Here is a 12,713-nt window from a genome sequence, read left to right on the forward strand (position 1 = left end):
TCTGGCCCCGCCCCGGCCGCGCCGGCCCCGCCCCTCTCCCGGCAGCTCTGGCCCCGCCCCCGCCGCGCCGGCCCCGCCCCCCGCCGCTCAGCCCGAAGTTTCCTGCGCCGCGCGCGGACCGGCTCGAGGCTCGCTCGCTGCCTCGCCGGCCCCGGCCCCGCGCCCCGTGCCCCTTGCCCCGGCCTCGCCCGTCCGCCCGGAGGCCTCCGCGACGCGCCGGGGTCGCCGCCGTCACCTCCCCGGGGCGAACCGGAGCCGGAGTCCAGCCGCCGGCAGGAGCCGGGGGCCGGGCGGGCTGGGGGCGCGGGGCCGGGGCCGGGGCCGGGCGCCGAGCGAGGTCCACGGTGACCGGGCGATGCCCGCGGGGACGCCGCCGGCCAGCGGAGCGAGGTGAGCCCCGGCGAGGACGCGCGCCCCACTGCGCGCCCGGGACCGTCTTCAACTCGCGCGGAGCCGGCCGGGGAGCCCCGGAGCGCCCGCCCGGCTTCCCCTCGGGGTGGGGTGGGGGTGGGGCCGCGCAGCCCTCGGCGGAGGGAGGGAGGGAGGGAGGGGGCGGGCGGGGGCGGGGGGCGCGTTTGTCTCTAATAAGAAAAGACAAAGACATCTCGGCGGCCGCGGCTGTTCCCACAGCTCCGCGCGGGCAGAGGCAGGGCGGGGGCGTCGCCACGGCCCCGGGTCACCCCCTGTCCTCCGCAGGTGCTGCCGGCCGCCACCATGATCGAGGGCGCACGGGCAGCCGACGAGGTCCGGGTGCCCCTGGGAGCGCCGCCCCCTGGCCCTGCGGCGGCGGCGGCGGCGGGGGCGTCCCCGGCGAGCTCCGGGGCGCCGGGACGCGAGGCGGAGCGGGGGTCCGAGCCCGGCGCGTCGCCCCCCGAGAGCCCGGCGGCCGAGCCCGGCGCGGAGCTGGGCGCCGACGAGGAGCAGCGCGTCCCGTACCCGGCCCTGGCGGCCACGGTCTTCTTCTGCCTCGGGCAGACCACGCGGCCGCGCAGCTGGTGCCTCCGGCTGGTCTGCAACCCATATCCTTCCCGGCCGGCGCGGGGTGGGGGCGGGCGCGGGACTCCCTCGGTGTGCGCCCCCGCGCGCACGCCCTGGTTCGTGGGACCTGGTGTGGTCTGGGCGCGCGGAGGTGTAGGGCAGGGGTTCGAGGACGGCGCTCTTCAGAGCCCGGTGGCCGTGGGGCGGGCTTGGGGGTGCCACGGGGCTTCCTGTCCCAGAGCTGGCCCTGGACAGAGAAGGTGGAAGCGAAGCCGGGAGCCACCGAGGGCTTGGAGGGGAGAGGAGTCGGGAGGAAAGAAGGGAAGGTCGTAACTCCTCGAGTACCCAAGGGTGTTGTCCCGGATGGGAATTTCCCCTTGCCCACCCACCCCTTGTTTTCTAAAGGTCCGGCCCAAGGCAGGCCCCTCTCGGGGGAGGAGAGGCCGGAGGTGCTGGAGTCAGGGCTGCAAACTTTTCAGCCGATGCCTGGTGGTTCTGCGTGCGTGGGGAGACCCGTGGGGCCTGTGAGCGCTGCCAGGGCCTTTTCCATGGAGAGAGGCGGTGACGTTGGTTGTGAACTCGCTTTTTCAGGCTGAACTCAGTGCCACGGCTGATTTAAGTCATGCGCAGCTTGGGGGTGGGGGGCAGGGAAGCAGCTGGCACTGCCCAGGGGAGTCCCTTCTCCCCAGCCCCTTCCCTGTCTGGGGAGGAAGGGGCAGCTCTTCTACTCCGGGTGAGAGTGGCACAGATTTTCAGAGAAGGTTCCAGAACAGAGTTGGGTCAGGGCCAGGGGCATTTCTGGGATGCACAGGGAGGTCTGGACCACCCTCCCCCCAGCAGGTAGCCTTTCGGGTGGGTCTCTGCCCACCCTGAGAAGGGCCTTGCTCTGTGCCTGTGTCCAGGCCAGGTCTCCCCACCGACCCTTCTGAGCTAGCAGCTGGGTGGCCAGGCGGTGGCTGCCGCTTCGAACCTGGGGATGGGTGGTGGGCTGCCCAGGACAGGGTGGACACCGTGCTCAGACATCCCCCGTCGGAGGTGGGAGACAGGCTGGGAGCAGAAGCGGCGTGTGTACACTTTCCTATCTTGTGTGTTTAACTGTACAAATATTAAACACAAAAGAGGAATCTGTACCAAAAAAGTCATAAAGCCGGTGTTTCTCCTTCCCAAATCCAAACATCCAGTGAGTCAGACTCATCTCTGCTCAGAGGAAGAGGAGGCTGTGGGGTCCCGGGGGGCAGCGGGCCTGGTCAGAGGGCTGCCTTGGAGCCCCTCACCCACTGCTGAGGCAGCCTTGGCGCCCCTGTAGTCCCGGGTGGTGTCTGCGGGTAGGTGGGCATCCCTGGGGGCTGAGGGCTGAGGGCTTGGCCCTTGGCTAAGGAGCCAGCCTGGCCTTGAGGGGCGGTTGTAGCTTTGTTTCCTTTCCACGGCCAAGGCAGGAGGTAGTCATGCCCCTTTGTTCTGGTGGAGAGTGACCGGGTGTGGGGGTTAGTGAGGTGGTGCTGGCAGGCCCTGGGGAAGGGGCTAGAGGGGACTGGAGAGGTTGGGACAGGAGGCTGGCCCCAAGCCGAGGCCTGCGTTCCTTGTTTCCAAACGTGTGCGGGCCAGAGATGAGAAAGAGCTGATCAGGGCCTGGACTCTGTCTTCACAGCCCTGGGTCTCGCTGCCCTGTCCCCAACCAGGAACTGGACTCTCCCGCCCCGCGTCTGGCTGCTCTGTCCCCTCGCAGCTAAGAGAATTTTGGAGCCTAGCCCTGGTGCTCTGGCGGGCTGCGTCCCTCAGGGTTTCCAGGGAGGTGGTTTGTGTTGCTGTGTGCAGGGAGGGTGTTGGCCTGGTGGCCTCACAGAGGTGGGATGAGCCCTCTGGCGGGAGAGGAGGGTTGGGGCCAGCAGCGTGACGTGACCCAGGCCCTGTCCCCGGGCGTCCTGAGGCTCTGTCCTCGTGGGCTTCGGGGTCTGACGGGGGGAAGCTCTGGTAGTTGGAGAGGGGCGTGGTGCTGTCCTGATCTTGGGAGCTGGATGGTCCTTTCAGCCTGGGAAGAGTAGACGGCCCATTCCTGCCGGTAGAAGCACCCCGGCGTCCCTGGGGCTCCCGGGCAGGGAGAGGGTGGGTGGTCAGCCTCCTGCTCCCTCGCTTGGAGACTGGGTCTGTCTGCAGCACGGCCAGACCCTCACCCTCCTCACCGCCAGCACCTCTGGCACGCTTTGACTCTCCCAGCCCCAAACCCCGATGCCCTCCACTCTGGGAGACGTTGGAAGCGAAACTCAGACCCCAGGATCGATTCACTCTTGGCCCCGTGGAAACACCCCTCTGCCGGGTGGAGTGGGCTTGTGGAGGCCCCCCGGCTGAGTGGGGGTGGGTGTGACCTCCAACAGATGCCCAGCCTCAGAACCTAAAATAAGCTGGCAGGCCTGGACAGGTGGGGGACTGGCTGGCTCGGGGAAGCCCGTGTGGGCCACGGCGGAGGCTTTCCAGAGCCCTTCAGCTTCCCGGGAGTTGGGAGGGGTAGCTCTGCAGGAGGCGGCGGGGCGGTGGGTGGTCGGTGTGGCCGGGGCTTTGCTTGGGACCCTGGGTGTCCCGTAGCAAGAGGGTCCTTCCAGGGCCTCAGCCTCCCAGGCCCCAAATCCCTCCTGAAAGAGTGAACTTGAGAGGGAGGGATCGTTGGATTTGCTCAGGGAACCCACACTCCGTAAAGTGACTCCATGCTCCCCAGGGGTTGGCAGAGTCCCAGCCTCTGTTCGCAGGCCCAGCCGGAGCCGGGTTCGGTTAGCACGGGAAGCTGGGGGTGGGCCCGAGTCTACCCTTGAACCTTTCCGGAGCCCCCAGGTAGACGCCCGCACCGGGGAACACGTGCATGCCGGGGTGACTTCATCCCAGGCAGAGGAGCCTCCAAGGACGGCCCTTATCTTTATTGATTTGCTTCTGAAAAATATAATTGTCTTAGAACTTTCGGGGCGAGTGCTGTGTCTCCTACACAGGTTTATTTATAGCGGAAGGTGGGTGGGATCTGTGTGTTGTAGCCCGGCTAGGTTATGTGCTGCCCGGGATCCCAGGGTTCCTGACTCCGCTTCGCCTGCGACACAGCTGCCGCCATCCCGGCACACGGGCGGGGCCGGGGGTGCCCCAGGGAGTGCTTGGAGGAAGGGGGACCCGGCCTCAGTCCCTACGAGAGCGAGGGAGACGGGCTGCGGGTGTGTAGGGACCAGAAGGTGACCAGGGGGCCGCTTGGGGGCTTGGGGATGGCAGGACCCTCTTGGAGGCATCCCCCAAGGCCCAGGCTCCAAACGCCCCGTGTCCAGGAGCTCTGAGAGGGGGAAGGATGTGTCAAGGTCATCCGGATGCTGAAGGGCAGAGCTGGGCGAGCCTGTCCTGGCTCTGCCGGCCACGCATTTGGCACAGCCCTGCCTAGGTTAGGGATGAGCCTGAGACAGTCCTTCACGGTGTCTGTGAACACTCGGCCGTCACGCTGCTCCAGGACTGTGAGAGGGCACCCGTCCCGCCTGCTCCTGCCTCCCCGGGCCCCACATGCCCCCAGATCCCGCGTGGGCAGGAAGGGCCACTCCTCTCCTGCTGACGGTGCCTCGAGGGACCCCCTTGAACCCTGTCTCAGCTGCATCAGGACATCCGAACTGGTCTCAGAGGAGCTGCCTCGGTCGGAAGTCAGGTGCCCGGGATGGCCTGGAGCTGTCCCATGACCCCTGGGCCTGAGCTTCAAGCTGGGGTCACTCAGGAGGGTGGGGCCGGGCGCAGGCTCCGTCACAGACTGGAAGTCCCTTCGGCCTGGCTGGACCAGGATGTGAACAAGAAAGACAGTTGCTCCCCGACCCTCGGCTTGGCTTCTCTGCTGTGCTGGGGTGCCGTGTGTGCCGGGGACTCGGGGCTGCCTGTCCCTGCTGGGGCCCGCCCGGCCTCCCCTTGGCCCTCCCCTTGGCCCCGGTGCTCGTGCCCTCGCTCTGACAGGAAGGAGAGTCACAGGGACGGGTCCACTAGTCTCTGAAGCCACCAACTGGCCTCGCGGTGTTCCTGGGGCAGATGTGAGTTCCCGTGGAGCCCTGTGTCCTGCCCGGGTGGGGCTGGATGTGTCTCTGCCTACTGGGCTAGTGTAGGGTGGGGGAGGCAGCCTCCCCACCCCCACAGCTGATCCTGGGAGGAAGGAAAGACACAGATGGGGCCGAGATGGGAGCATTGCAGGGGGGGGAGGGGCATTCCCACACAGAGTCGGGGGAGCCTTGGGGGCAGCATATGCTTCCCGGGCGGTAGGGAGAGGCCCCCAGGGATGACGGCAGGGCAGGGGTCTGCCAAGCGCCTGTTGAAGCCCGTCCCCGAGTGACGTCATCCCGTCCCTGCCAGGAAGTGGGCGTGACGCCAGCAGGCCGGGCTTACCCTCCGTGCCGGGCTGCCCCGATGGACTCAGGCTCAGTCCCCACTGGGGAGGAGGGAGGAGATGGCGCCCACAGCAGGCTGGGCCCTGGCAGGGACCGTGGGCCTCCCAGACCTGCTTCTGCGGCCGGGGCTGGCCGGGTGCAACCCTGGTGCTGCTGGGAACTATCTTGGCGAGAGCTCTGGTTCCTGGCTGAGGGAGGCCCAGGGGGGACTGCAACACCCCTGCCCTGAACCCCCGGCCCCACAGGTCCCCACTCAGCCAGTACCGCCGGCACCGTTGAGGGGCTCTGGTTCACTGTCCCTCGGCTCCCAGAACCTTCATCGCTTGGGTCGTCCTTGGCATTGATGGACCTCGGGTGGGCACTTCAGGGTGGAGGGAGTCCCTGAGCACAGCCTTCACCCCTGGTGGGGGGACTTGGGGAGCAGTGCGGAGTGGGGAGGGGCCTCTGAATGCTTGGCCTTGGCAAACATTTCATGTCTAGGTCCCCGCCCCAGGCTGGCCTGATGATCCTTGTGACTGAGGCCGGTGGGGGCCCTCAGACAGTGGGGTGGGCACTGGAGCCCGTGTGGGAGGAGGTGTTCAGACTGAGACCTGGACGGGGCGTGTCGAGGCGGAGAGTGTCCAGGCAGGGGGACAGTGAAGTGGGGGTGCCCGTATAGCCGACAGGAAGGAGGGCGAGGGACAGGGTGAGCCGTGGGGAGGAGGCCTGGGCATGTGGCAGGTTGGGCAAGGGGCAGGGTGAGCCATGGGGAGGAGGCCTGGGTGTGTGGCAGCTGGCACACCGGCATAGTGGCCCTGGCCCCGAGCTTGCTCTTGGGATCTTGTGGGGCTGTGAGGAGGCAGAGTGAGGGTGGGCTCCAGTGGGTGGTGGGCCAGCCTGGGGGCCCAGGGCTCTGCTGTGTTTCTAGCTGCTCCTTAGGGAGGGGAGACCTGGCGGCCAGGCTCAGTGGGAAGTTGAGGAGAGAGATGGGGCTGGAAGGCTGGTGAGGGCAGCAGAGGGCCAGGGGCTGGGAGAGGGGAGCGCTGGTATCCCGCAGGTCCAGAGGACATGGCTGCTGACAGCCCTGAGACGAAGCTCCCGGGCTTGTGGGCATCACCCCACGCCAAGCTTCCAGACTTCATTCCAGTCGGGGCCGGCTGTGAGCGCCCTTCCCGGCCCGGTGGAGTGCTCAGAGGTGGTCCTGTGTCCTCCCCTCGCCTCCCTTGAGGGCTGAGAACCAAGGGCAACACGGGCCCACCAGGCCGGGCTCCTAGAGCTGCAAAAGAGACGTCCAGTTCCAGGGTCAGGACGGGAGGAATGCGGGGAGGGGTGGCCTGTCACACTCCAGGGGTGGATCCGCAGCAGCTCTGTTGGCGGAGTCCAAGCCGGCCTGGCAGTCAAGGTCAGGCGAGGAACGCCGGGGCTGCCGGTCCAGCCGCCTGTGCCGAGCCCGCTGTGGGAAGAGGGGACTGCCACAGCCGCCCCCCCCAAGAGAGCATTCACCTCCCTGGCACAGAAGAGGAGTTTCTCCTCTCCTTGGCGGTCAACACTGGCGTAACTTGGACCAACTCTAAGTCTCGCAGGCCCAGGTTGAATTTCCAAGCTGGAGATTAAAGACCGGCCGATTAGCCTGGGCAGGAACCAGGGGTGAAGGTAGCCGGTGGCGCCCTGAGTGGTGATGGACGGCTTGATCCTTCGTCAGAGATGGTGGGGGCGGGGCTCAGGGAAGGCGCCTGTTGGTTCTGGGCCCCTGCCCGGCTCAGGAGAGCTGGCAGCAGGTCCGGGCACCGTCCCCAGAGCGCTGTGCCTGCCGAGGATGACAGATGGGGACCGAGTAGCAGCTTGCCGTGGCGCAGGGGGTGTGCCGCCGCCGCCACGTGGCCACTGGTGTCCCTGGCCTCCACGCACAATCCTCAACGGGCGGGGGTGGGCCCCGGGCAGACGGGGAGAAGTGGCCGTTGGCAGCGGGGTGGTGAGAGCCCCAGGGTTGGATTAGCAGGGACAGTTGATGAATGGGCTAAACTAGGTCTCCTTCGTGCTTTCTGGGAGTGGGAGCCGTGGGCAGAGAGCCTTGGGTGGGTGTGGCCACCGCCTGCGTTGAGAGGCCCGGCACAGCATCAACCCAGGATGCCAGAGCACCCCGTCCTCGGGTGGGTGGCCGACATGGACCAAGGTGTCCTCCCAGTGCTGCCCACCCACCCTCAGTGCAGCCCTGGGTCCTTTGCCCAAGTTGGGAGCAGAGCTGGCAGGGGGAGGACCTGGAAGCCCCACGCTCTCTCGGGGAAAAGGCTCCTCTGGCCCCCGAGGGGTGTAGACCACCTGAGGCAGGGGCACCCCCAGCCCGGCTTCGACGCCTGCGGACCCGGCTCCTGGGGAGAAGGCCTCGGTCGAGGCCTCAGCCTTGGCTGGTCCCGCTGGACTCGTCTGACCTTGGGCGCCTCTGCCACTGGCGACTGATGGCAGTGGGGCTGTTTCCTTGCGGATGGACTGTTCGGTGCCACAGGGTGTTGGCGCTAATAAAAGCTGGCACCGAGCAGGTGGCAGAGGTGGGGGCGAGGCCAGCGGTCTGGGGGCAGAGCTGTCTAGGGTGGCAGGGGAAGTGTCAGCAGCTGGGCGAGCCCCCGAAACCTGGTGAGCAAACCACACCCGAGGCCCTGGGCCTTTTCTGGTGTGTGCGAGGCCCTAGTTGGGGGCTCCCGGTCACTGACTGTCACACCTGGGCTCTGCCTGTCCCTGAGGGCAGGCTCCAGGTGGGGTTGGGGCAGGGGAGGGCTTGGAGCCCCCTCGGGGAGCCCTCACCTCTGTTGGCCTGGCCCTCACCCTGTGCTCTCATCCTTTCTCCCCTCCCCAGCCGTCTGTGCCTGGGTGAGCCCCATGGCGGGAGGTGGTCATCGGGAGGCCCCTCTCTGGCTTGAGGACTGAGATGGGGACACGCTGAGGTCTTTTTTGGGGAAGGCAGGCTTTCGTAGCCTCAGATGTTACTCAGCGTCACCTGGGTGGAGCCCCCTGGGGTCTCCCTGGCCACAGGACTGGGGCTCAAGACCCCTGCCTGCATGGGCAGTGCCTCCACGTGTGCCTCAGTTTCCCTGTCACACCACGTTGGTCTCTCATCTTGGTCACTGATGGAGCGAGGCAAGGGACCGGATGCAGTCCCGGGAGAGAGGCTGTTGGCCCCGTCCCGTCGTAGCGTGGCCTGTGCGGCGGCTGCTGGGGCATGGACCTGTCCCCATCCAGCCCTGTCCCCAGCTCTGAGCAGCACCCGGGCCTGTCCCCTGGCCGAAGCTTGCTGGTGGGGTGTGTCTGGTCAGACACATTAATGGCACTGCTGGTGAGGCTCGGGGCAGATCTTTCTAGAAGGCAGCAGGGTCCTTGCGGTGGGCCAGGCTGTGTCCTGTGGAGTCCCAAGTGGCCTGGCAGAGGTGACAGCGAGGCCCCCGTGTCAGGGTGACATCATCTCCTGGGTGCTGCTTTCCTCGTCAAGTGGGCTTGCTGCGTACGTGGCCTCCAGGTGTATGGCAGGGACTCCTCATCCCCACCCACTCCCCGGGCTGGTGCAGGACATGGGATCCCCCCAGCCCTGAGACCCCTGCCCTGGGCCTCCAGCCTCCAGAGCCCCATGGGGCCATTGCTGTACGGCTGCCTCCGCACCCCAGCCAGGATGTCCCCACCTACCCTCACAGCTGCGAGCAGGGTGCCCGGGGAGGCCCCAGCACCTGCCTGTCTCCCTCCTGCTGCACCTTGGGCCCCCCGGAGGGAGAGAAATGGCCCGTGAGCAGGAGGAGGTCCACGCAGTGTGGGGAGTCAGCCTCTTTCAGGATGAGTCTCGGTTGGCTGCCCGCTGAGTCAGGCTCCTCTATTGAGGAGTGGCCCCGGGGAGAGAGGACACTGAGGCGTGAAATCGGTCATTCTGAGCCCTTGTTGGCGCGGGGGGCGGTGCTGCTGTTGTCTCTCTGTGCCCTGGTTAGGAGTCGCCTCCCACGCCGGCTCCTGCGGGCACCTAGTGTCCTAGGAGGAGCTGAACGTCTTAGGACCCTATGAAGGGTCTGGGGCTACACTTGGCTCTGGTGGGCAGGGGTGGGGGGCCACAGATGGATGAGACCTGGGCCCTCCTGTGATACATAGGCCCGGCCCCACTGATGCCGGGAGGGCAGCGTCCAAGCGGGGGGGACCTGAGGATGGCTCAGGGTGCTGCCTTGGCTGGTAGCTGGGACCACACTCGGCCAAGCCCACTGGGCCCCGGGCTCTGGTGCCAGTGCTGACCACACCTTCGGTGCTTCCAGCAGGTGCTGGGGTGGGAGGCCCCGGAGGCCGCCTCCTCTCCCTGGGAAGTCTGGTTGTCTCGAGGAGGGGCTGGGCGGTGTGGCTGCGACCTTCAGTGCCTGTCTGGGGACCCTCCCGCCTGTGGCTCAGCGGCTCAGCTTCCTGTCGGTTAGTGAGGAGGGGAGAGGCCGTGTCTGGCTCAGCTGCCCCGTTCCAGCCGAGGAGCAGCCGGTGGACGTGGCCTGTCATTGGCACTGGCGCGTGAGGCTTCACTGCCTCCTGCCGGGTATGGAGGCTGGCACGGGCATGGGGGCACCTCTCCCTCCCCTGGAAGCCTCACACACCGGGGCCCCAGGCCTGCGTCCCCGACAGAGAAACCCAGGACGCCCATTTAATTCTGTTTGCGTTTTAGGTAAAGAAGGTTTTGGGCTGGGGGTGTCCCTGCAGTGTTTGGGGTGTACAGTCGTGCCCCAGCTGCAGGGGTGCAGTGCGAGGCCCCTGGGATCCCCGAGCCTCAGCTCAGGGAAGCCTGTCCTGTACGGGCTGTTTTCTCTTTTCTTTTTTTAGAGACAAGGCCTCACTCTGTGGCCCAGGCTGTGTGCGGTGAGGCAGTCATGGCTCGCTGCAGCCTCCATCTCCCATGTTCAAGCGATCCTTCTGCCTCAGCCTCCCCAAATGCTAGGATCACAGGTGTGAGCCGTCACCCCTGGCCTCATACTCTGTTCTTTTAGTCTGGTAACCGAGACGGCTGTTAAGTGGCCGTCGGGTGGGCAGTGGCTGGGCACGGGCTGGGCTGAGCACGGCCTCACCAGCATTCACTGCTGCACAGAGTGGCACGCTGTTGAGACCTGAGAGTGACCTGGCATCAGACAACCCTTTGGACCCCCGTCTGTGAGGCCCTGGCCCTCAAGTCCACAGAGGGGCTGTCAGGGTCCCAGTGGTGGAGCTGGGGTCTGGTGTCGCTACCCTTGCTGGCTGGGCTTGGGACACGCTGCTCCAGATGGGGGCGGCTGTCCATGGCCCTGGGGTCTGGAGGAGGCATGGGTGAGCCTGTGGCCCCATTCGGGGTCTTGAGGGTGGGTTGAGTCACCCCTTTTGCTGGCCCCGGCTTGGCATATGTGTGTTTCCTCCTCAGGCGCAGCAGACGGGGCCCCTCAGTCCAGCATGGGCTGACCTCAGGGTGGTTTGTCTCCGTGAGGTTCCGGGGTGTGAAGGACGCCCGTGCCAGGCTGGAACAGCGGCGCTACCTGCGGGGCGAGGAGGGGCCGAAGGGGCCGGAGGAGCGGAGGTGTCGGGGTGTCTGCGGCCCGGGAGTGGGTGGCGTTACAGCAGGCACAGCTGACCACCGTGGTGCGATTGCTGGGGAGACACAGGGAGGACTGGGGGGCACACGAGGCACAGGCCCCATTGGATGAAAGCTGTAGAAGCCAGAGGCGGCGTCTCAGGAGCAGCTAGGGCTGGCCAGGGGGCAAAGACTCAGAAGCGGCAGACGCAGACCACGGTGCGTGTGTTTGGAGGCTGGGCCTGCTGCCCTCCCGGGCCACGCTCTTTCGTGACGCTCCAGAGCTTTTATATTCTAACCTTCCGTAAAAATCTGGGTCACTTGAATAAGGAGGATGAGGACAATGGTCTCAGGGAGCCGTGTGGGCTGAGCCCCCATCCAGGAGCTCCAGGTGGAGAGAGAGGTGCCTGGGCCCCGGCACATCCAGGCGTGGGGGTCGGGCAGCACGAGCCTTCCCAGAGCCAACCTGCCCTCCCTTCTTCTCGACAGCTGCAGCCGCGTTGCCCGGAGGCCGTTGCCAGGTGGCTCCACTCTGGGGACACCCCTCCTGAGAGCATAGCTCAGGTGGCTTCCCGGCTCTCCCGAGATGTGCTGGCCTCCCTGCCAGACCCACCCAGCAGCTCAGGGTTTCCTTTCTCTCTGGGAGGTTTAGGGCTGGGAGATGGTTCCCCTGCTCTCTTTGAGAGGGTCCAGTGGCCCCGCCTGGGAGATCGGCGGCGTCTGGGGCCAGCTGGCTGTGCGGGGTGAGGGTGGCGGGCATGCCGGCCCGTGCGTCCTGTAACTGAGATGCCTCCTTCCGCCACGGCCCCTCCCTGGTCCTCCTGCTGCTGGCACTGTAGGGTCCTGTTCCCATTTGTGGGTTGGAACTGGGTGACTCAGAGCTGAGGCCGAGATCTCTTGTTTGTGTTTGAGTCTCACTCAGACTCAGAGGATGATGAGGCCTGGGGAAGGGGCAGGCAGGCCTCAGGGGACCGTGGCTATCAGGGTGAAGGTGCGTCTTGCCCCCGGGGACAGGTGGGGTATCCACGAGGGAATCCTTCCTATCCTAGAGCAGGGTCTCCACTGGCTGCTCTGTTCCTCTGTGTCTGGAGCAGAACACAGCCTTGTGGCTGAGACTCTGCTACCCTCCACGGTGCCCCAAATGGCAGCGCCCACCTGGGGCACCGAGCCCCTGTGTTTGTCTCAGCCCCGACCTTGCCAAGGAGGAGGATGACGCTAGAGGGGCCTCCGGCTGGCCCAGCCCCAACTCATATCTGTTCCTAGTCTTTTCCCAGTTTGATTGAAAGGTAATTCGTCCGCCACCTGACCCACTGCACTGATGAAGCATCCGCTTCGGTCATTCTTCTGTGTCCTTGGGTTGTGTGGCCCCGGCAGGTGTGGTTCCCAGAAGGTTTCCCTCGTCCCGGGAGGAAAGCCTGCCCTTGGCTGTCTGAGACCTCTCCCGCTGGCCTGTTGTGGATGTTTCCTGTACGTGGGGTCCCATGAGGTGCGCGGTGGCGCCCTGACCCTTCTGCGTTGGATGCGCCCCTGTGCGGACGTCCTCGGTGTTCATCTGTTTGCTGCGGGTGGACTTCTGGGCCATTTTGCCCTTGGCTGCTGTTCACAGTGCTGCCAGCACTTCCCCGCACCCGGTTCTGTGGAAACCCAGCTCCGTGTCTCTTGGGTGTAGATCTGGGAGCGGAGTTGCTGGGTCAGGCGGGAACACTGTCTGGTCCCTGGAGGAACGACCAGGCCGTTTTCCAAAGTGCTGCCCACCTGTTAACCTGCCTCTCACCCCCTGCCTTTGGGTCCCTGAGCCCGAGTTCAGGGCTGTGGGCGGCGGACACGGCCCT

The 12,713-nt window shown here is 66.3% G+C and overlaps 1 protein-coding gene across 5 annotated transcripts in view; it reads left to right on the plus strand.

Moving 5' to 3' along the window:
• The first annotated feature begins 244 nt into the window (after nucleotides 1–244).
• CACNA1H (calcium voltage-gated channel subunit alpha1 H) overlaps nucleotides 245–12,713 on the plus strand; it is a 77,474-nt gene continuing 65,005 nt past the window's right edge. For all 5 annotated transcript variants that reach the window (XM_054242396.2, XM_054242397.2, XM_054242398.2 and 2 more), the window contains exons 1-2: nucleotides 245–390; nucleotides 697–1,018. In XM_054242396.2, the coding sequence (XP_054098371.2) occupies nucleotides 715–1,018 (304 nt within the window). In that variant the 5' untranslated portion in view covers nucleotides 245–390; nucleotides 697–714. The remainder of the gene's footprint in view (nucleotides 391–696; nucleotides 1,019–12,713) is intronic.

This window comes from Callithrix jacchus, chromosome 12 (genome assembly GCF_049354715.1).
Source record: "Callithrix jacchus isolate 240 chromosome 12, calJac240_pri, whole genome shotgun sequence".
Classification (NCBI taxonomy): domain Eukaryota; kingdom Metazoa; phylum Chordata; class Mammalia; order Primates; family Cebidae; genus Callithrix; species Callithrix jacchus.